The sequence below is a fragment of the Juglans regia genome, chromosome 4 (genome assembly GCF_001411555.2).
Source record: "Juglans regia cultivar Chandler chromosome 4, Walnut 2.0, whole genome shotgun sequence".
In the NCBI taxonomy this organism is placed as follows: Eukaryota; Viridiplantae; Streptophyta; class Magnoliopsida; order Fagales; family Juglandaceae; genus Juglans; species Juglans regia.
The window spans coordinates 11,216,686-11,238,631 of record NC_049904.1 but is presented as its reverse complement, the minus strand read 5'-3'; the positions used below and the strand labels follow the sequence as shown (position 1 = coordinate 11,238,631).

General features: G+C 36.6%; 1 protein-coding gene across 2 annotated transcripts; it reads right to left on the bottom strand.

Annotated features, from left to right (window-relative positions):
* Positions 1–954: 954 nt before the first annotated feature.
* On the bottom strand, positions 955–9,702 carry LOC109011108. Of its 2 annotated transcripts, none has more exons than XM_018992170.2 (11): positions 9,491–9,702; positions 7,927–8,543; positions 7,208–7,385; positions 6,875–7,103; positions 5,844–5,983; positions 5,354–5,643; positions 4,900–5,112; positions 4,316–4,804; positions 3,078–3,743; positions 1,738–2,268; positions 955–1,462 (listed from the first exon to the last, which is right to left on the bottom strand). In XM_018992170.2, the coding sequence occupies exons 2-11, from the start codon at positions 8,200–8,202 to the stop codon at positions 1,235–1,237; spliced, it is 3,240 nt and encodes a 1,079-aa protein (XP_018847715.2). In that variant the 5' UTR covers positions 8,203–8,543; positions 9,491–9,702; the 3' UTR covers positions 955–1,234. The 2 variants fall into 2 exon arrangements, with proteins under 2 accessions (XP_018847715.2, XP_018847716.2); XM_018992171.2 differs by having other exon boundaries at positions 7,927–8,465.
* Between the last annotated feature and the right edge of the window lie 12,244 nt (positions 9,703–21,946).

The following is a 21,946-nucleotide window of genomic DNA, read 5'->3' as shown; positions in this document are numbered from 1 at the left end:
CCTTCACTAAATCCCAAAATATTACATTATTCAAAGATACATAAGGTTAGTCTCCATAAGGTGGCAAACCAATTACATAGTCATTAACTTAATATTATACATTCTAACATAAGGCACAAAGAAGCTATGACAAGAACTGGTAGTAAGACAGGTACTAGTCTCCATACTCAGGACTTGAGTGAGTTTGACTGCTCTTCCTCGGGTGCCATGCTGGGGTCTGCCCTTGCATCATAATCAATGGTCCCAAAAATGAAATCATAGATAGGTTAGGTGGCTATGATTAGACTGCTAATAAGAGATAATGTTACCAAAGATGCTATGAACATTTTTTATGTAAATACTAGACAAACACGTATATGCATGACGAGAAATCATCCCCGCTCTTATAGCTATGTGCATCATTAAATATGGCGAGGAATCACCCCCTAGTAAACACATATACATAGGCATGGCAAGGAGTCACCATCTAGGGACTTTGACCATTCTCTTATGCAAAATACATAAAACTCAATACTACTAGTATAGCGAGGAATAATCCATCTCCAATATAAGTATAAAACTTGTAAAAACTAGTATTCGGCCTGTTTCAGCCCTAATAACAGTTTTCCACCATAGGTGCTCATTATATAGATATTCGTCACACATGCAGTTGTACACATAAATACTTGTACCGAAGTTCTACCCAACCAACCAACCAACTCGAGGACACCACCACTTGATACACTAGGGAAATCCCACATCTCGACTATTAAGTATGGCCAAGTGCAATATCGTTTTACTCCAATCTCACGAGGCATTCTTCTCGTGTGAAACATGTGTGGCAACGTTTCACGAAATGATTTGGAAAAAATGAGGGTGCGCTTGCCGTGCTCCTAGGAGGAATCTGGCCCAAAAACACTTGGAGGAAGATGCCAACAAACTTACGTGAGTTCATGGACAGAGCTGGTGACTTTGTTAACGCAATGATGCGTCAATACATATTATTATGTGAGTAAAAATGGTAAGTGTAAATAACATTTCCAAATATAAGATCTACTAGAGTCAGAAAGGAAAGGGAAGCCAAGAATTGAAGAGAAACAAGATTTGAGGACTCTGTAAATAAAAGAGTTGAATGTACAGATCAACTATACAGTCAGATTTACCGCAGACCTTTCAATGAACAGGGAAAAAAAGGGGGGGAAAAAGAACAAACAACAGCCTTAATTTCCTGCCACAGAAATAGAAGATAACCCTCCTAAGATTGGTTTTTGACAATCTTCACGCTGCTGTAGAATCGCTTTAGGTCTTTCATAGCCTTTTCCTCAATCTGAATCGATCGAATGGATGAAGGGGTGTCAACCTCTGGTTTGAACCAGCGGTTCAATCCAGGGGGATCTGATGGTGAGCCCGGACCCGTAGCAACTGAAAATCCAGTCATTCTTGTTTTTGGGCTGTGGGAGAGACTCTGCTGCTGCTGCTTTCCCTGTGAGACAAACAATATCAAATTTTCCACTGGGGGGAAAAAATAAGACAATTCTAGGAGACAATCGAGCAGCCCATGGTTAGACATTGAGAAAATAGTAAACAGACAGGAAAGTTTCTGACAAAGCATTTCCAAGATGAAAATGCAACAAATATCAATTTACATAATAAGTTTATATCACCTCTGTAAATTTCTGATGGTTAAAAAGAAAAAGAATGGAGTATGAGAGGGAGACATTGTGGGTGAGCAGGGAAGGAAGGGGTGGATTCACAAACCTTTTGCTGCTTCTGAATGTCCCTAAGGGATGGCCGAGAAAGGTGGGGGGGTGTCCCAGAAGCAGCCCAATGAGGCGTGCTTCTTTCTTCATCAGACGCTTGTGAGGTGCAACCTGAGACCACCATTGGTATTGGGTTGGAAGGCAAAAACGAACTCAACAGGATTTTCCCGTCACTTTTACCATCAGATATATCTTCCACTTGATCTTTTATCCTGCATGATGGGCTTGCCTCGATTTTGCTCTGCTCATCCTGTATTTCCCGAAGAGAAGTGCATCCCTTTGCTATTTTAGGCCCACCCCATGCAGGACCTTCGCTTCTGGGTGTTGGAGGGGGAGCAACATCTGTTTGGGTGTCATCAAGAGCACCACTCAAGAACATAGAAAGCCCTCCTTTCTTGTTCTTTTTCTTGGAGTGCATTGGTAACGAAGTTTTATTTTTTGGCAAGACCGAAGTGTCCTGAACAATGCAAAAAGTTGACTCTTTAGTGGCTTCGTTCACCAGTATTCCTTTGTCCACGACACCTTCCTCCTATAAAAAGTTGCAAATCAAATAGTTCAACTATGGTGCTTAAATATTCAAATATGTAATTTTTCTGACTTCTCAGTTAGTCATAAACAATATTACAAGAAAGTTCAATTTAATATAAGAGAACAACAGATATTATTTAGTGTACAATCAAATAGGAACTATGAGGGTTACACTAAATTTTAATCAATAGTATGTTTTCAAAACATTCTTTATCAGATGCTGGGTTAAGCAACAGAACTAATGTCAGAGAAGATTTTCTGAACTGTAAGTACAGCGGCCTGTGATATCCATATGAAACGACCCCATATGATAAAGATAGGGATAAGGGTAGGGGTGCATGTGAACTCATATTGCTTGGGAATCAAAAGTTCATGCTTTTCATAATGTTCCAATGGGCTCCAATTATATCATTGACTAGTCCTTTTAGAGTATAGGCCATGTGGTTTGGGCCTTCTAATGAAGCGTGAGCGTCACACAGCCCCACTACACAAATGTAAAAATTAGTATACATTCAAGCACATATTGTCCCTAGGATGGAGCAGGTATAAGCGTGAGCAAGAAAATATTGCACAGGGGTCAAGGTTGTCACCCAGCTACTTGGGGGGTAAAGGAGACAAATGAAAATATTCCAGTTTTTTAATGAAATTTTTTTCTTATCCGTGCACAAGCAAATTATCCAAATGATCTGAACATTGGGACCGGAAAGTTGATAACTATAATCAACTGGCACTAACTCTTCCATCAGTAAAATAAACCAGGAGAACAGCAAATTTAATTAGCTATCAAAAGAAAATGGTTAAAAAGGTAACCTTATTCTTGGAAACCTGAGAAATTCCAACATCCAAGAAATCCTTTGAAGCATTTGGAATGACTTCAGTCCCAGAACAACCACATGTGGTCTCTACCTGCGATACCCTCTGTGCACTCCTTCTCCTCTGTTTTCTAACCTCAGCCCTTTTGTTTCCTTTCCCATCTGGGGAAACTGAAGATGATGCTTTTGCAAGTGTTGTAATCTCAACACCAAGCTCAGCAAGAGAACTCTGAATAGCAGACTTTGTTTGGAGCTTTGCAATTTGTTGGTCATCAAGATGATGCCCACTAGACTGCTTTCCTTCAAGCATCTCAATCTGCTGCAACTTTTTCCTCAAAGCTCGAACTTGTTTACAGATGCCTTCATTGGGGTTATTTTTGGGTTGTAGAAAGGAGTCTAATCTTTGGGCATGTTTGTTTTTCAAGGATGTAATCTTTGTGTGATTGTCCCGAGTCCTTATAATCTCGTTCTCACTATCATCCTCTTCACTATTAATAATTGCAGGAAAGGTAGCTGTTGGAGTTGGGAGACGACGATAGCTCCATGGTTCTGATGATCTCAGGTCTAACAATTTTTCAAGGTTGGCTAGAATATCTAGTGAGGCACTTGAAATAGAATGTGATGAAACTGTAAAAATATAGTCAAGGTTGCGAATAGCAATTTCCTGCATGACAAGTAGAGAGCTTAGATAAATGCCCAACCACCAATCTGGATTAAAGAAAAAAAAAAATGACAAAACTCCTCGCATAATCTTGATTGAAATACTAGATGTGCACATCATATAAACATCACCAAGTAGCAATCTTTCAAATGATCTTTAAGCTAACAAAGATCCAACACACTACTGTATTTGAGAAGTATTCGAATTTCTTCTTGGTAGTAAGCATGGCAGGCAAAGCCCCTAAAAAACTAAATTAAAATGTAACTCCAGCAGTCCTGATAGTCTAATTACAAGTTTAGCTTATGATGATTCTTCTGACTTTCATTGTAAATCAATTAATAAAAGATTAAAAAAACATCGAGTGATTATAATGTTTAGAACAGCAATGGGGCTTCTCCAAAAACGTTTGACCATGAAATCAAAAATAGAAAAATAGAAAGAAATAAAAATTTCACACCGATACTTGAAATATGTGAGCAGAGGCTGATGCTTGTTGTGTCCAGCATGGGTTTGAAATGGATTATAAAATTGCATGGAAACCTCCCCCAAATAAAGCAGGCCACAGATCAGCTTACCTCACAGTGCTTCTTCAGATCATTTGCTTCAAGTGAATCTGCTATCTCAAGCAATTGTATAGCATTCCGTGGCTCAACTAGACACTCTGCAGCAACTTTTTCACAAAGGCCTTTTAAGCTGGGAATGGGCTTGTGTTCAGAATCATATTTTTCAATAGGTGTTAACAGATTATTGGATTCCACATCATCAAACATTAAATCGTCAAACTCTCCTGCCTCATCCTTGATACTCGGCTTGAGCCTCTGAGGATTGTTAGCCACATTGGGAGGATAGACAGGATGATATAGAGATCCAACAATCAACATATGTGTTTCACCAACTGAAACTGAAGTACCCTTCTTTACACCATGTAACCGTGTTACAATAGGGGGCTTGTCATTACTGTTCTTCCCATCCCACATGTAAACATCACCCGTGGCTGTAACTGCAGCAGTCCAGTACTTTCCTGCAGAAATGCTGACTATATTTCTTCCACACAGTGAGTAGAGCTACACAGAATAGAAAAAAAGGACATGAAAAGTAAGCAAGAAGTCTCGGTTGGGATAATAGGGCAAGGACAACAAAGGCACTGAGAATATAAAACCTGGTGACATCTAAGACCAGGATCTGAGGAGACCCAATAAAATAGTGCACCATCATCTGTAAGAGCCACACTATGTACCATACCCACGGCAACAGCAACCACATGAAGCCGTTCCATGCGATGAAACTTCAAGGTGGTGTTCCCACATTTCTTCAAGTTCCTAGCAATGACTACACGTTGAGGTGTGACAAGTCGATGACCCCATGTGTATACCTGCCACAGAAACAAAATGTATGATTGGGCCAAACTTAGAGCTGAACATCAGGAAAGCACTTGCACAACCAAAGCCCAATTAAGAACAATACAAATAACAGTGTAGGAATGTGATCTAATCAAAGCAGACTGAGAAAAAAGCAATTACATTCAAGCTACAGTAAATGAAATAAAGCAACTGTTCATTGAGTCAAAATGAGTAGTTTAGTTCTAATAATAATTAAAATCTGCTACAAGTTACCTCTCCATCAGCTCCTAACACGACTGTGTGATATTTTGCAGCTGCAACACCTTTGAAAAACTTGCCTTTCAAGTATTCAACCACTCTAGGCGTGTAATTTGATGCTGAATTAGACGTGCCATAACCAAGCTGCCCCTCTCTATTGCAGCCCCATGTGAAAACTTCACCAGTCGCAGAAACTACAGCAGTGTGTTTATTTGCTGCAGCTACAGCAACAATTTTTGACTTCAGAGAACTCACTCTTCGAGGCGTTGGCTGTGTATCCACAGAAGTGTAGCCAAGCTGACCCTCTGCACAACTTATATAAACAAGTGAATAATCCAACAATTGATAATTTCAGGAAGCACATAAATGACTCTAAGAAACATCTGTCACTCGCCAGTAACATTATTTTATTTGTAAAACACACACACACACTTCCAATTGGCAGTGGTAGGAAGGTCTCAATTTGTTTGGCATATTCATCTACCCAACTTCTCCTATAATTTACCTCTATTGGATCCCCAGGTGAACACTTCACCACCCTCTGTAGCAGCGACAGTGTGATGTTTAGCTGCTGCAATTGCCCTCACCCTTCGAGACCCTAAACCCGAAGTCACCTGACGGGGTGTGATAACTGCAGCTTGACCGCTGCAAAGAATACAATGATAACATATGATTTATTATTTGCAATAATAGCTAGGATAAGTGTATTTTAGGTGAAGATGTTCTATTCTTGCAGGTGATATATACAGGAATAGAACTTTTAGGTTATACAAGGCAATCAAAATTCTGTGTAAACATGCACTTTCATTCTGTTTGCACCACAACCCTTCGTCACTGAAACTTTAAGAGGTGTGTGTGGAAGAACACAAACTCATTCTCATTGATATGATCATTTATACACAACCATGCATATATATAATCAGTGATGAACTAAATAATTACCATTATGTGTAAGGTTCAGATTTTAATTTGTGACAATATGTTGAAACAATTCAAAAAAAAAGTTATAGCCATTGTTCAAAGCATAGAATAAGTTCATAAGCCTAAGGGCAGGCTCGGGGCCTTAGATGAGACACAAAATTCTCTCATATCTCATTTCATCTCATTTCATCTCATCCCATCTTACTCTCAAACATAATTCAAATACAAAATTTTCAAATTAATCATTACAACTTTTTCAAACTAATCATTACAACTTTTTCAAACTTTCAAATAAAAAATAATTCCAACTTTTTCAAATCCCCAAACAAAAATAATATTATAAAACTATATTATTACAATATTTTTAACTTTATAATATTTTTTATTAAACTTTTTCCCTCTCCTTTCCCAAAATCCAAAAACTACTCAACTCAAACAATCTCATTACTATTCATAAACTATCTTCCTACTATTTACAAAATTCTCATCTCATCTCACTCCCCAAACAAGCCCTAAATCATCAATGGCTGGAATGGGAGAATATGTAAATTTGTTATTACAATATACACTTAAACTGTATCGTACATGCAAATGATGTATGCTTAGAAATTCTACCTGTGTATATCAAAATCAGGGTGCCCAAGGCGGCCCCCTCTTCCAAATCCCCAAGTATAGACTTCCCCTTGAGTGCTGACTGCTACGCTGTGGAACTTTGCAGCAGAAATGAGCATGATTAAAGAACCATGAAGTGTGTCCACTTTGCATGGTAATTTTTGTATGTGTTCATTGCCAGTTCCAAGTTGATAGTTCGCACCACTTCCCCAACTATACACCTCTGTGGTAACTAGAGACAGAATAACGTCTCAAGTTATTCCCAGACACAATTATGTTCATTTTCAAATGACACAATGATCCTCATTAAAGATGTCATTCCAAAGTAGAGGATACCTGAATTATGTTCATCACAAACCACCTGCAAGACAGGCCCAGATAGGAGATCAACTGGCATTCGACCTTTAGAATCCTCCAATGTAATGGAGGCACCTGATTGAAGAAGGATACTGGCCACCGCAAGATGACCAAAATGTAAAGCCCTGTGAAGGCTACTCCATCCAGATTCCCCATCCTGAAATGATTAATGTGAGGGTTCATGCAGAGTGGGAACACTAGTTTCAGAATCACTAAACTGAAATGCTCTCAAGTGTTACTCAGAATCTGGAGTATAGAGTGTAGAAGGATACACACTTTTCATTCTTGTCAAAAGAAAAAAAAAGAAACACAAACTTCATAATATAGAAAATAATAATCTATACAAATACGTCAGCTGCTAACAGTTGGTTCAAGTTCCATGAGAACAGATTGACATTGTAATAGATTCCCCCTATTGCTCATAATTTAAAAGTAAAAGTGCCTGATAGATTAATAAAACTGCATATTTTCTCATCAAGCTAATCTTCCAGACTGACAAATTTTCATCTTCTAATTCAAGGAAAGACAGGTAGAGGAAAAATAGAGTAATGCAATCAGGTTTAATGCAGACTCAATTCATAAAAAATATATGCCAGCATATCAAAACAGGACGGGATCACAAACATTCTAGAAGCAACAACTTAGCAGGCATAGGATAAAAGCATTCAAACTTATCGAGGAATAGAAAAGTAACACACCCTAGCATCCGGATCTGCGCCAACCGCAAGAAGCCTCCTAACAATGGGAATGTGGTTCCTCCAAGTAGCAATATGAAGAGGAGTTAGACCAAATACATTTCTAAGATTGATATTACCTCCATTCTTTTTAAGCAGTGCCAATGCCAAATCTACATCTGCCAATGACCCTTCTTGCACAACAAGCCACAGATCCCTCTGGGATCCACTCAACAAAGATTTGCGGCTGTGAGCCTGCAAATTCTGCTTTTGTCCTTGAGGGGAGACTAGCACTTCCATAAATTAAATTCTCGAGGATTAATGTGACAAACGAACAAACTAAATGTCGTCAGATGAAAATGTCAAAAGCCAGAAACGTTGTTACTTCAGGTCAAATCACCACTCTGGCCCTTGAAGAGATTGATTATGTTTAATCCATGATATACTTGATCTTCCAATCCAAAACTTGTTAATGCAACGAAGAGAAATCCATTTCAGTAAATTGAATTAAGAAGCTTCTAAACCACCACCATCATCACCATCCTCATTGTAAACAAAACCAACTGCAACAGCCATTCACAAACCCCCATCACAGTTCATGGCTTGCTGAGTAATCTCCATTAAACAGGTGAAGCAACAAACTGTATTTGAAATTCCTCCTTCAGTATAATTTCCATAGAATACAGACATCTCCCACCAAAAATAACTAACAAGGAAATAATAATTATGCTACACAATAAGTAATAAATACATAGAGATGGGCTTTAGGAGATGACTCAGAAGTACCGCTCATGCAATATCTGAAATGTTAGATAAGTAAAAGCAGCAGATCACAGATAGGCTTCTTCTCAAATTAATAAACAGGTTATATCCATTGAAAGGAACTGAATACATCGGCTTCATATTATCTCAATGAGCACCAAGCCATATAAAACCATTGCAAATTGTCCAAAAATTGAACGTGGTAATGAAAAAGAAACTTGGCTTACACTCGATCCATTCATTTTTCTCCTAGTCACAGCCAAAAATAAATTTCATACACTAATACGAGTCCCACCCAATAAATTCAATATGCAATGAAATCAATATGGGAAACCAAGTATTCAAATGGGAGAATTTCCACCCGTCCTGTTGCATCTGAACTGATAATATTTACCACCCACGGATCAAGCACTGACTCCCATAATCCAGAATGAAAATTACATGAAATCTGATCAGTAACAATCAAGAGAATTCATACCCGCCATTCCCTTTATTTATCTATTTATTTTTATCCCAGTAGTCTCACCCACCATTCAAAATGACAGTTTTCGCAAAACCAAAAACTAAAGTCACAAGGCTAAAAACAACAAGAACCACTTAATCACCCAATACGGTAGCTTCAGAACACAGCAACCAATGTTGGAAAGAAAACCATTGCTAAACAGCGAATATTTCCAGAAAAATTAAAAAAAAAAAATTAAAATTGCCCACGGAATGAAAGCACCAAATACATAGACGTTGAATTTTTATCAGAACAAATTTCACAAATCAAAAGAGGAAAGATACACAAAAAAAAAATTATATATATATAATTATAATACATCACCTGGGATGTGTCTGGAGAGAGAAATCTCGGTATCGTAAAATTGGAACCGAAAAGAACTTAAAAATATATGCTGGTTCTGTTACGGTTTCGGAAAGTATCGAATCGGAGAATATACCCCAAAACAGAGAAGATTGCAGAAACCAAGTTCATTGGGAATTTATACTCAAGGGTAATTTTGGGATTTCAAAACTGTAGTTAGTTTAGCCTTGTGAATTTCTGAGTGATCAACGAGCTTGGGACTTGGGCCCGAACTTTGGCTTGTCCTTCGGCCGCGTAAACAATTTGTGTTCCTAGTGACACGTGGCCAAGACATGAGCAGATACAATGCTGAGAATATCCGAAAGCACAGATTTATTAACCGAAGGTTTCGATTTTGGCTGGCAGTTGCGAACTTTCCAACCTCATAATAATTTGTTGTACAAATAGTGACCCATTTCTTGTGTGGAGGTGATAAGTTTTACAAACAATTTTAAATATAATAATATATTTTATTATTTTTAAATACATAAAATCAAAAATAAAATTCAAAATAAAATTTAAAATAATATTATTTCAAAAATGGTAGGGATGTAACCAAGATAAGATCTCTCAACTGAACATGAGTGAGATGAGCAATATTAAAGAAAATGACAAGCTCAGATAAGTTTACAAAATGGAAGAGGAGGGCACGTGATAAACAAGCTAAGAATCCAGATGCTTACACAACCAAGAGCATAGGACCTGTAGATAAGGTGAGTCCTAAGCTTGGTAGTAAAAGGGCGGGGGAAAACCGAAATATTCTTGGTACTAAGAAAAGTAAATGTTTGTTGGTTGAGGATGATCAGATTACCAATATATTAGCAGATGTTGGTTCCCTGCCCTACCAACATCAATGAGTCTATTAAGTTGGAGCTGTCGAGGGCTTGAGAATCCTTAGACACTTAGATTACTTAGTCTTTTGACTAAGGAAAAGTGCCCCAAACATGGTGTTTCTGGTAGAAACCAAATGTTCTAAGATTCGTATGAAAAAAGTAAGAAGAATTTTGAAGTATGATAGTTGTCTTATTGTTGAAAGTGTGGGTTGCAATGGTGGACTTCCTCTAATGTGGAAATCTGACTGAATTGTCAATATCTGCAACTATACTAGATGGCATATCAGTGCAACAATTTAGGAGATTGAAAATGGACCCCATATGGATGTTCATGGGGTTCTATGGCCATCCAAACACTTCGAAGAGGGAAGACAGTTGGAAGCTTCTAAAACATCTTAGACCACCACCACCAATGGCTTGGATCTACACAGGGGATTTTAATGAGATAACTTGCAAGAGTGAGAAATTTGGGGCAGAATATAGACCTTATAAATAGATGGAATCTCTTAGACAAGCTATTGAATTCTGCTCACTTAATGATCTATATACCTCAGGCCAGAAGTTTACATGGTCTAACAACAGGCATGGTAGAAAGTTTACAAAATATAGAATTGATAGAGCCATGGCAAACCAAGAATGGAAGGATATGTTCCCAGATGCTATGTGTAATGTGCTGCCTACAGTCAAGTCTGATCACTCTCCTTTCCATATCAGCATGTTCAGGAGTTTTACAAGAAGAAGGAGGACACATGTTATATTTAGATATGAAGCAACTTGGGTATTAAGGGAGAACTGCTCTAAGACAATAGAAACAACTCTGTGCAAAGGGACAATAGGGGCTTTTATTTTAAGGAACAAACTAGCAAACTGCCAGGTAGCTCTCTTGAAGTGGAATTCTGGAAGGAATAAACAAGACTTACGAGTAATCAGCAAGGGCTTGACTAACATTGGATAACTTCAAGAGCATGGAACTGGAGATCATATTAAGAAAGTGATAAGTGCTATTTTTATGTGATTTTTACACTCTTTTATTTTTGAAAAGTGTCATTTTTCCTCCAATACTATTGATTTTATTTTATTTCTACATATTTTTATTTATTTTATTGGTTTCAAAGAAATGAGAAGATTTAGTGCAAAATGAGAGCATTTTTGTACAAAAAGAAGAGATTACGGATCCAGACCAATTAGAAGCAACGAATATCTAAAGAAAGCCGATGAGATTGGGGTGAGGAGACTAGTCCCATGGGCAGCAAAGAGGTTTCTCTCGATAGGCGAGGAGAGGGCCGTGTGATCTTTGTGACCTCCACTACAGTTCACTTATGACCTCCACACCAATTATATTTAGCTCACACGGCATCTACTCGGTGGGATAATTCCTTCCAACCGGGATCAATCTGCTGTTGACCACTAAATCTGAGTTCTACAATAAATCTGTTGGTGACCAAATCCTCCCGAACTCCTCAATTCAAGCCAAATATCACTAAATTTTCTATTTTAGATAATCTCGTTATTCTTGGGATAATTTTCTTTTATTTTAACATCTATCTTTAAAAATTATTTTCCAGATTTTTAGGCTAGATTATAGCCGTAGTTATCTTGTTTACATATTTGAATTTCGATATCTATTTAATCCCGACTTGTGGGATGAACAAAAGGTCCTTGGTTTTTGAGTTTTTAGTTTTAAAATCTGAGTTTGAGTTTAGAATTCCAGTTTTTATTCTTAAAGTGTTTTTTTGAGAAGGAGGAACTGAAGGGCAGTGGCGAGAGTCGAATGCTTCATGAACCGTCTTCAATAAAGAACACCAGTTTTATTCTTTTTTTTTTCTTTTTTAATTTCATTATAAACTAATTCTATGTTCAAGAGTTTTGATGTAGCCTAACATTGAACATATAGTTTATATTCCAAGTTATTTTATTTTCGATATTTCCATGATTGAGTGCTTAATCATTGTTCTTAATGCTTATAATTTTCTAACTAACTATTGTTTGATCTTTTGGATTGCAATGAGACCGAGAAGTGATTTGTGATTAAAGCTCTAGGATTAAACACCATTAGTTGAGCGAAAACATAGATGCGTTACTGCGACTAGTGTGATTTTCAAGAAAAATCCAAAGAACTTAACGAGTCTCCAATTAATTAAATTCACATAGAGATATGGAGTTATTAGTTGGAGATATTTTTGGTATTGTTCAAGAGAAAATATTGAATAGTTGAGGGATTTTTATCAAAAACTTGGGATAATTGAGATTTTATAAGATGGAATAATAAATTGTGTGGGATTTGCTAGGTGAAGTCAAACGCTCTAGATCTATTCTCATTATTTTTAAAATCTTAATCTTAATGTTTTTTTTTTCATTTTAATTTAGATAAACCAATTTTCAATTTTCAATTTTTCAAATAGTAATTAATTTAGTCAATTTTAATATTCAATAGCATAATTATTCCTTTTGAGTTCAATAATCATTTTCTTTAAAACACTTTACTACTTGTTATGATTATGTGCACTTGCAGATATATTTTTTATGTGAACAGAAACTTCAAAACTTACAACAAGAGGTGGAATAATCACTAGCTAAAGAGGAAACAAGATGGAAGAAATGAGCCATGCAACATGGTGACATAAATACCAAATTTCTCCATATGCAAGCCAAATAGAGGAGGAAAACAAATACCATCAAAAGCATCATGCATCAAAATGGAGTCTTGTTAACTGAGCAAGATCAAATTGGTAATGTCTTCACAGGGTTTTTCTCTAATCTTTTTTACCTCTCCTAATCCTACTGAAACTGAGAGATGCCTACATGGATTGGTCCCCAAGGTTGCTAATGAAATGAATCTAAGACTAATGATGCAGTTCACTAAAGAGGAAGTTAGGGAGGCAGTTTTTCAAATGAATCCACTGGGCTCCCTAGGCCTTGTTGAATTACCAGCTTAGTTCTACCAAAGTCAGTGTGATGTAGTTGAGAAGGATATTTGTAACTTCACTCAATATACTCAGCTAGAATGGGCCCCTTAAAGGCATTAATGATACTTTCATCACCCTCATTCCCAAAATCAAGGAACCAAAGAGACTAGCTGACTATAGGCCTATTAGCTTGTACAATGTGATTTATAAAATAGTTTCTAAAACACTGGCTAATAGGCATAAATCTGTTCTATCTGAGATCATCTCTTTGAATCAAAGTGCTTTTGTTCCAGGAAGGCATGTGACTGACAACATTCTAGTGACTTATGAGACTCTTCATACAATGAACTCTTAGATGAAAGGGAAAACAAGCTATATGGCATTTAAGCTTGACATGAGTAAAGCTTATGACCAAGTTGAATGGAGTTTTCTTAAAGTAGTGACTCTCAGACTGGGTTTTAATCAAAGATGGATCTCTCTCATTATGTCTTGCATCACATCAGTGTCTTATTTAATATTAATCAATGGAGAGCCCCATGACGCATTCATTCCATCTAGGGGACTCAAACAAGGAGATCCACTCTCTCCCTCCCTGTTTATTATTTGTGCAGAAGCCTTGTCTTCTCTATTATTCAAAGCTAAAGCTTGTAGCAGTATTACCAGTGTCCCTATTGGAAATGGCCCTTTTAGCATCAACCACTTATTTTTTGCATATGTCAGCCTCCTCTTTTGTAAGGCTAATGCTGAAGAATGGTGCACAATGTCTCAGATCCTAGAGATTTATGATCAGGCTTCAAGACAAGTACTAAACAAAGAGAAGACCTCAATCTTTTTCAGCAGGAATATACCTAAAGTTACTTAGAGGACTATTCTAAGCATTGATAGGGTGAAATCTTCTGGCTCTTTTGAGAAGTACCTTGGGCTACCTGCTGTGGTGGGAATATCAAAATAAACTACTTTTCATTCTCTTATTGACAGAACTTGGGCTAGGATTTCAAGCTGGAAAATAAAATTCCTTTCAGCTGCTAGTAAAGAGGTACTTTCGAATGATGTTTGTTCAGCAAGCAATTCCTACACTCTATGGGAATCTTTCTTCTTCCTCTCTCAATTAGCCAAAGGCTTAATAAGCTCCTAAAAATATTCTGGTGGGGTTATAATCATGATCACTTGAAGATTGAATGGGTTAAATGGAACCAAGTGAGCCATTCCAAGCATAAAAGTGGTTTGCGTTTTAGAGACTTCAGGAGTTTTAATATTGACATGCTTTCCAATCAAAGCTGGAGGATGATTCAGAATCCCCACCTCTCTTCTTGCACAAATCTTCAAGCAAAAATATTTAAAAAATATGGATATGTTAGAAGCTAAACTGGGGTATAGACCTTCTTATGCTTGGAGGAGCACTTTTGCTAGTTTGAAGCTGCTAAAGAAAGGCTTGTGAATTGGCAATGGTCAAAGAGTGAAAATTTGGGATGATAGGTGGATACCAAGACCACATTCCTATAGATTTTGAACATCTAGAGTGGATATTGAGAATTTTGAAATGGTGGCTGATTTAATAGACTCTGAGATGAAAACATGGAAAGAAGATTCTACACAACATTTATTTACTTCTCAAGAAGTGGATTTGATCAAGTTCATTCCAATTAGCCTTGGGGATAGGGAAGACAACCTTGTGTGGATCCATACTAATAATATGATTTTTTCTGTTAAAAGTACCTATCACCTCCACAAAGAACTTGAGACCAGCAATGAAGGTGAATCATCGAATCGGAGGATGAATTAGGGAGTTTGGAAAGCTATTTGGAAAGCTATTTGGAAAATGAACGTACCTAATGCTGTGAAAATGTTCACTTGGAGGGCTTGTAGTGAAGTACTTCCCACTCTTTCTAATTTAGTGAAGAGAAGAGTGGTAGAGGATGGTGTTTGTCCTATAAGTGGATTGGAATCAAAAACTTCGAGACATGTTCTATGGGATTATGGAGCTACTAGAGATGTTTGGAGCCAAAGTTGCAGAAAAATTCAAAAAATGATGTGCCATAGTGAGCTTTTTATGGATATTTGGAACCAAATGGTTAAAATCTTGGAGAAGGATCAGCTTGAGGAGGGTGCTATGACCACTAGGCTAATATGGACAAAAAGAAATGAATTCACACATGGGAAAGGCTTCAAGCACCCAACTTTTCTTCTTAGGAATGTAAGAGATGAGTTGTTGATGTTTAAAAACTCTACTAACTTGCCCCAAAAGGAGTCAACTAGTTTGGTTCAATCACCACTCAGATGGAAAAAACCAACAGAGGGAGTTTATAAGCTAAACTGGGATGTAGCTAGTAAAAACGCAGATGACAAAATTGGCAATGGTGTGATTGCTAGGGACATTAAGGGCCAGGTTCTTGGCACCCTTAGAGCTCATAGAAAATTGACTAAAAATTCATTTATTGCAAAAGCATATGCATTATTGGTAGCAACAATTTTTTGTAAAGAAATGAGTCTTACACAGATCATTCTAGAGGGGGATGCGCTGCAGGTAGTTAATATACTAAATAATGCTAATATAGATTGGAGCTTAGGGGCTTATTGATCGAGGATGCAAGGAAAATCCTAAATTCCTTTGCTAGTTGATCATTGATCCACACCAATAGAGGTGCAAATATGGTTGCTCATTATCTAGTTAGAGATGCTATTAATCTTGATGAAGACTTGTATGTTTCGGATGATTTTCTTCAATGTATGTAGTCCACTATTATTAGTGAGATGTTGCAAGTCTTCAGTTTGCAATAAAAATCAGTTTCATTTGGAAAAAAAATAGAAACACTACACGATAAGGATTAAATGGCACTTTTGTAATATTAATAAGTGTGTAGTTAGAAAAACAAAAGCTAAAAGCACTCTCAATGGATTAGCTAAAGTTAAAAGATATTTTTGATGAATGTAAGAAAAATTTAACTTTTAACTATTCCATTCACATAAATCTCCACATTGGAATAGTTATTTTTTCATTATATAATAATAAAATAATATAAGATGAATTTGATTTTAATTATTCACATTAAATCTCCACATTAGATTATACATTTATTTATTATATAGTAATGAATAACTAATAATTTCAAAAATGTTTAATTTTTTTAATTATTAATTTATTCTATTTTATCATATTTTACTATTCTACCTATTATATATTAATTAATAATCATATTCTTATTAAATTAATATATCACTAACTCAAATTAATATATCAATTTCAAAAATATTTTAATTTTTTTAATTATGAAATTATTTTATTTTATCATATTTTACTATTCATAATATTATATATTAATTAGTAATCATATTCTAATTAAATTATGGATTAAAAATAGAAACGAGAAAGACATTGATGGAGACCTTGGGAGAGAGAAATAAATGATATAAAATGGATTTGATGAATAAACAGTGTCTTTCAAATTTGGAAATAACTTTAGAAGTTACTGTAGCTATATTCCAAATATTTGGAATATAGCTATTCCAATGTGATATATTTTATAGTTCAATAGTTAAATTCTCATTGAATTTAGCTTTTAGCTAATCCAATAAGAGTGCTCTAAGAAAATACTTTCTTACGAAATAATAAGACCACTAGAGGAAGGCAAATTAGTCGTGCGACAGAGGGTCTTGGGCTCACCGAGAGAAATGGTGATGGAGCTCAGGTGACTATATTAGAGGTCAACGGCAGCAGCTTCTGTGCATGGTGGTGGGGACCTTAGAGAAACAATGGTTCCACTTCCGTTAGAGGGAGAGAGAAATAGAGAAGATAAAGTGGAGGGAGATCAGGCATGGGCTTACCAGAGCGGCACGAGGCTGACAGGAGGTGGTTGATTGGTAGTCTCTATGACTTTCCTTGTGTTCCCAACTCCTTCTATGGCGGTCGACGACAGAGAACAACAACCACATAAAATAATTTACTTTCGATAAAGAGAACGGCAGAGGGACGAGGTGGGGTCAACGCCCGTCATGGAGGGAAGAGAGCTTATCGTTGGCATCTTTTGGGTGTATTACGGCAATTTCTGAAGTATGGTGGTGGTCGACCCGAGCTTCGACCTTCATGGTTGGGCTTTATTTTGACGATGAATAATAGGGGTTGCGTCTATGCATGTTTGTGGCTCATAAAGGGGATTTGGGTTCACCGTGGTTGGTATTCAAAGGTGCTAGACGACGTTGTATGGTGTAAATGTGACGGTTACAAGAGGGGCTTCACAGTTGTAACCAAGAAGGTGGAGGCAGAGGGTTTCTCGCATGGTGTAGGGGAAACCAACGTTGGTGGTCCTTTTCTTGGTAGCTTTGGTGTTTGATTGGTTGTTAGCCGTGAGGAGCATCATGCGGTGGAGAGCGGCGCACGGTTGGGCTCAGGGTATGGGTTCATGGTGGCAACGTGGATGCTTGGCTAACGTGATAGTGGTTGTTATTGGCGTGGAAAAACATGCGGTGGTTCTCGAACCCATGGAGTGAGGAAGAAACCGTGAAGAAGGCAACAATAGACGTGCGTGAGATATATATATACACATGTATATATAATATATATTACTTATGAAAAGGAAAACCTAGTGCTTGTGCATGGGGGATGAGAACGTGCATGGTAAGGCCACTGTGCTGCAGCATTACTCAGAGTTGGTAGAAGCAGTTCTTATTTGTGAGTTGTATTCCAATGTATGTGTATGTATGTATATATACACACTGCTGACCAGTGGAAAATCCTAGTGAAAGAGGAGTGAGAAGTTCATTTGTATGCAGTTTGGATATTGAGCAAATGTTATTGGGCCTTAGATCCTAAGCTTTTCTCTTGAGTCCTTGTTTTGGACTCTAAAAATATAAATCACTCAATAATCCTAATGCGGGCAAAATATTTTAAAATGAGCCCATCCATGCCTAATAAGTATTTTCGAGCTTATAAAATAATTTTTTTCATATAATACAATTTTTAAATGGACTTTAACTTAATTATCAAGCCCCAATGAAATTCTATAACCCACCAAATAATTTTTTTTGGGCGGTGCCCTATTTCAAATGAAATATTCTACCCATCTGCCTACTGCCTCACATACGGCGCACGAAATCTGACGTGGCCTTTTCCTTTTTTTTTTTTTTTTGAATTACACTTAAACGTGCTTAGTTACCGAATAATAAAATCAAATTGAGTTTGAATTCCACCAACCTGCAAGACCCCCCCCGTTTCTTCCTCCCCCTCCCTGAATCTCGAAACGAACTCCCTTCAGAAATCACTCTCTCAAGACTCTTGATTACCACGACGGCAACTCGACCCCCCAAGCCAAGTGTAGGACGGGGCACCCAAAGCCGCGACGGACTGATCTCGACCCCGAGAGAGAGAGGGCGTTCTTCACAAAGGCGAGTAATACATTTTTTCAAATTTTTTAAATGTCGTGTAAAGTACAAGTGATTTTATTCTCATTGTTATGGTGATTGTAATATAGGCTATGGAAATATGTAGGCATATGGATTGATAATGCCATTTTGAGAATTGAATAGCATGTGTTTGTAAAAAAGACTCAAACAAAACATTCTGCCCCTCAAAGAAAACATTTGCTCATTTTGCGCTGTGGTGATGGAAATGATGCGAATGGCATGCTTCATATCAAGTCTGCACTCATTTTTATTTTTTTCCAAGCCATACCTAGTCTGCACCTGATTCTCAGTTCTGTTTCTAGAATATTATTAGCTGGATTTTCGAATTTACAGCTTAGTCAAAGGTTGATGCATTTCAATGTTTCACTTGTGATTCTAGTGTATGCTCATGCTATACACACAACTGCAACTTTTGGGATGGGATTGTGGAGCATTGGTAAATGTAGTGAGTTACATATATATATATATATATATAATAGGCAAAGAAGAACGATAGTAAGATGAAGATGAAAAATGGCCTTCAATGATAAGTATTTGACTTGCTATTTTCCTGGATGCATGTGAAAATAGACTATCTCATTCTAATTAATAGAACTTTTGTAGTGAAGGCATGCAAATTATCTCTCAGTATACTAATGAAATGTACTCTAATATTATAGTTTCCTTGGGAGGGCATGGGGTCCTTTCTCTCGGGTCTTCTTTGCTTACACATATATGGACAACATTATCAATCCCAAAGGCTGGTATAACTGGGGTGACCCAGCAAACATATAACTGAGCCCGTGACCTTAATGTGATGTAATGAGAAACCCGTGTCATCTAAAAGACTGCTCCTCCCTTGTGCTGTTAGGGCCCCCATGTTCTGTGCTATTGCATGCATGTGAAACTATGGAGAGCAGCTTTAGTAGGGAATCAACACAAGAAACTAATTTTGAGGATAAGCCTTCATTCTACAGATTATATAGGCATACAAGGCTTGAGTTTGAATCTTCTAAGAAGAAAGTTTGAAGTTAATGTAGTTAATTTGCTAAGATGATTAGGTTTGCATGCTATGAAGCCAAGTAGTTCTCACTCAAACAAAGGGTGAAGGATAGGGTAATAGATATTGTCCCATACAGGTGTGTGAATTTGTACAAAAAAATTCAACCAAGCAGGTTCTGGTGGCACATAATTAAGTTTATACAACAATACTTGAAGTTGGAAACATACTCTAACTTTGACTAAAGTTAGTTGTCAGCATTTACAGATTAATTGGAAACAACCAACACAATGCACTAACAATTTGTAGTAAAGCATAAACAGCTAGATATAAAGCCTTAGCCATGATAAATAAATTACAAAGATTCAATATGTTTTAAAAAAGGAACACCGACCAGAAAAGATAAATTAGACAAATTATCTTTCAATAAATTACAGTATTCACAGTGATAACGTCTTAACTTGACAACTGGCCCAAAAACAACGAACAGATTTTAAAAGATAGAATCAACTTCAAATAAGGCAAGGTTAACTAAACTAATTAGAATTTGAACAAAAAGAAAGAAAATCAATTTCAATTCCCTAATTTGTCAAAGAAATTCCAGTATAAACTCAAAATGAAAGGCTTGTTCTCCACAGGATTAGTTAGGTTTAAAGAAATTCAAATTCGTGAGAGGATGAAACATGCAAGAAAATAATTATGCACTAGCAGGAGCATGTGCATGTTAATCAAAATGCACCCCAGTTATAACCTCAGAATATTATATATATATATATATAATATTATATATGCCTATATATATATTATAGGCAAAGAAGAACAATGGTTTTTACATAGTTTTAGTTATCTCCATGAATCTCATGTTTCTGAAATTAAACATTTTGTCGGCATTATCTTGTCTTCTAGAGCTGGCCATTTCAGATCAGACTAAGAAGGCTGCTGTGTTGCTGAATGTTCTTTTTACGTAGTTATTTGTGTAATTTTGAGGAAGAAATTAATTGTGGACATGTTAGTTAAATATCAAGAATATCTATTCATTTGTTAGTGAAATGACAAGAATATCTATCCTATTTTGCAATGTGCACCCAAAGTATCCATTTACCAATGACACAACAACCTATGTTTATTTATTTACCAATGACAATGTTTATCTATTTTCAGCAAATGACAAGTTCAAGTACCAATACCGGTTCAAGTGCGTGGACTTCAAGAGGGAAAGATAAAGCAAGTTTGGACAGGCCACTTTGCTATTGTGGCATTCCACTTTGCTATTGTGGCATTCCATCGAAACTTCGAATATCTGGGAAGAGTAATAGTTTTGGCAGAAGATTTTACAACTGCCCAAACTATAAGATCAATAAACAATGTCAATATTTTGAATGGATTGATCTTGAAAGTCAACAAAATCCATGTTGCAAGATGACGTTGGAGTTAGCTCAACGAAGGAACGAGAGGTTATTTCATGAACATGTAACGATCGAAACTGCAAAATATAACGCAATGGAGAAGAAGTATAAGGGAACCTTAAAAGTGTTGTTCACATCGTGGTTGTTGTTTATTGCGATTTTTGCTGTAATTTTTATGTATCCCAAAAATACTTCTGTATGTCGGACAGTGCTTCAACTCATGTAATGGCAGTTGTTTTAGTTTTAGACAACTGATTGTAATGAACATGTGATGTAATTAGTCGTGTTTAGTAAATGTAATGAACATGTGATGTAATGAGTTGGCTTTTGTCAATGTTTTAGAATGTTATGGACATGTTTTGCAGGCAAGAATATATACATGCAGGCAAGAATATACAATATATTAATTAAGAAGAATCCTGTAAATGCTGCAAGGAGGGACTGTATATACATGCAGCAACCTGTACATCTACCAACCTTTTTTTGTTTATTTCTTTTAAAAAAAATAACTAGTTATTTTATATACCAACAGGCAAAACAATAATGAGTAACAAAACAAAGCAAAACTCAACCTAAATGAGCAAAACTCACATACAGCTAACGTGGTGCATTTATAATAATGAAATGCATAAAAACATTCCACCAACAATTGTCACATACGACCACAACCTCAAAATAAATGTGCACAAAATACTTCAAGATTTCTATAATTTATATAATAATGTTTTTATACAAGTACTGCATTCGACTATCTGTACATTCTTTACAACCACAACTGTCAACAAAAAGGCTCCAGATTTTCACAAAATCTTTCAAATAACCCATCAAAAATATAATAATGATTGTCATACATGTTGAACACCCACAAAAAATACTCAAAGAAACCCATAAACAACGTTTCACAAATTCTCATCATT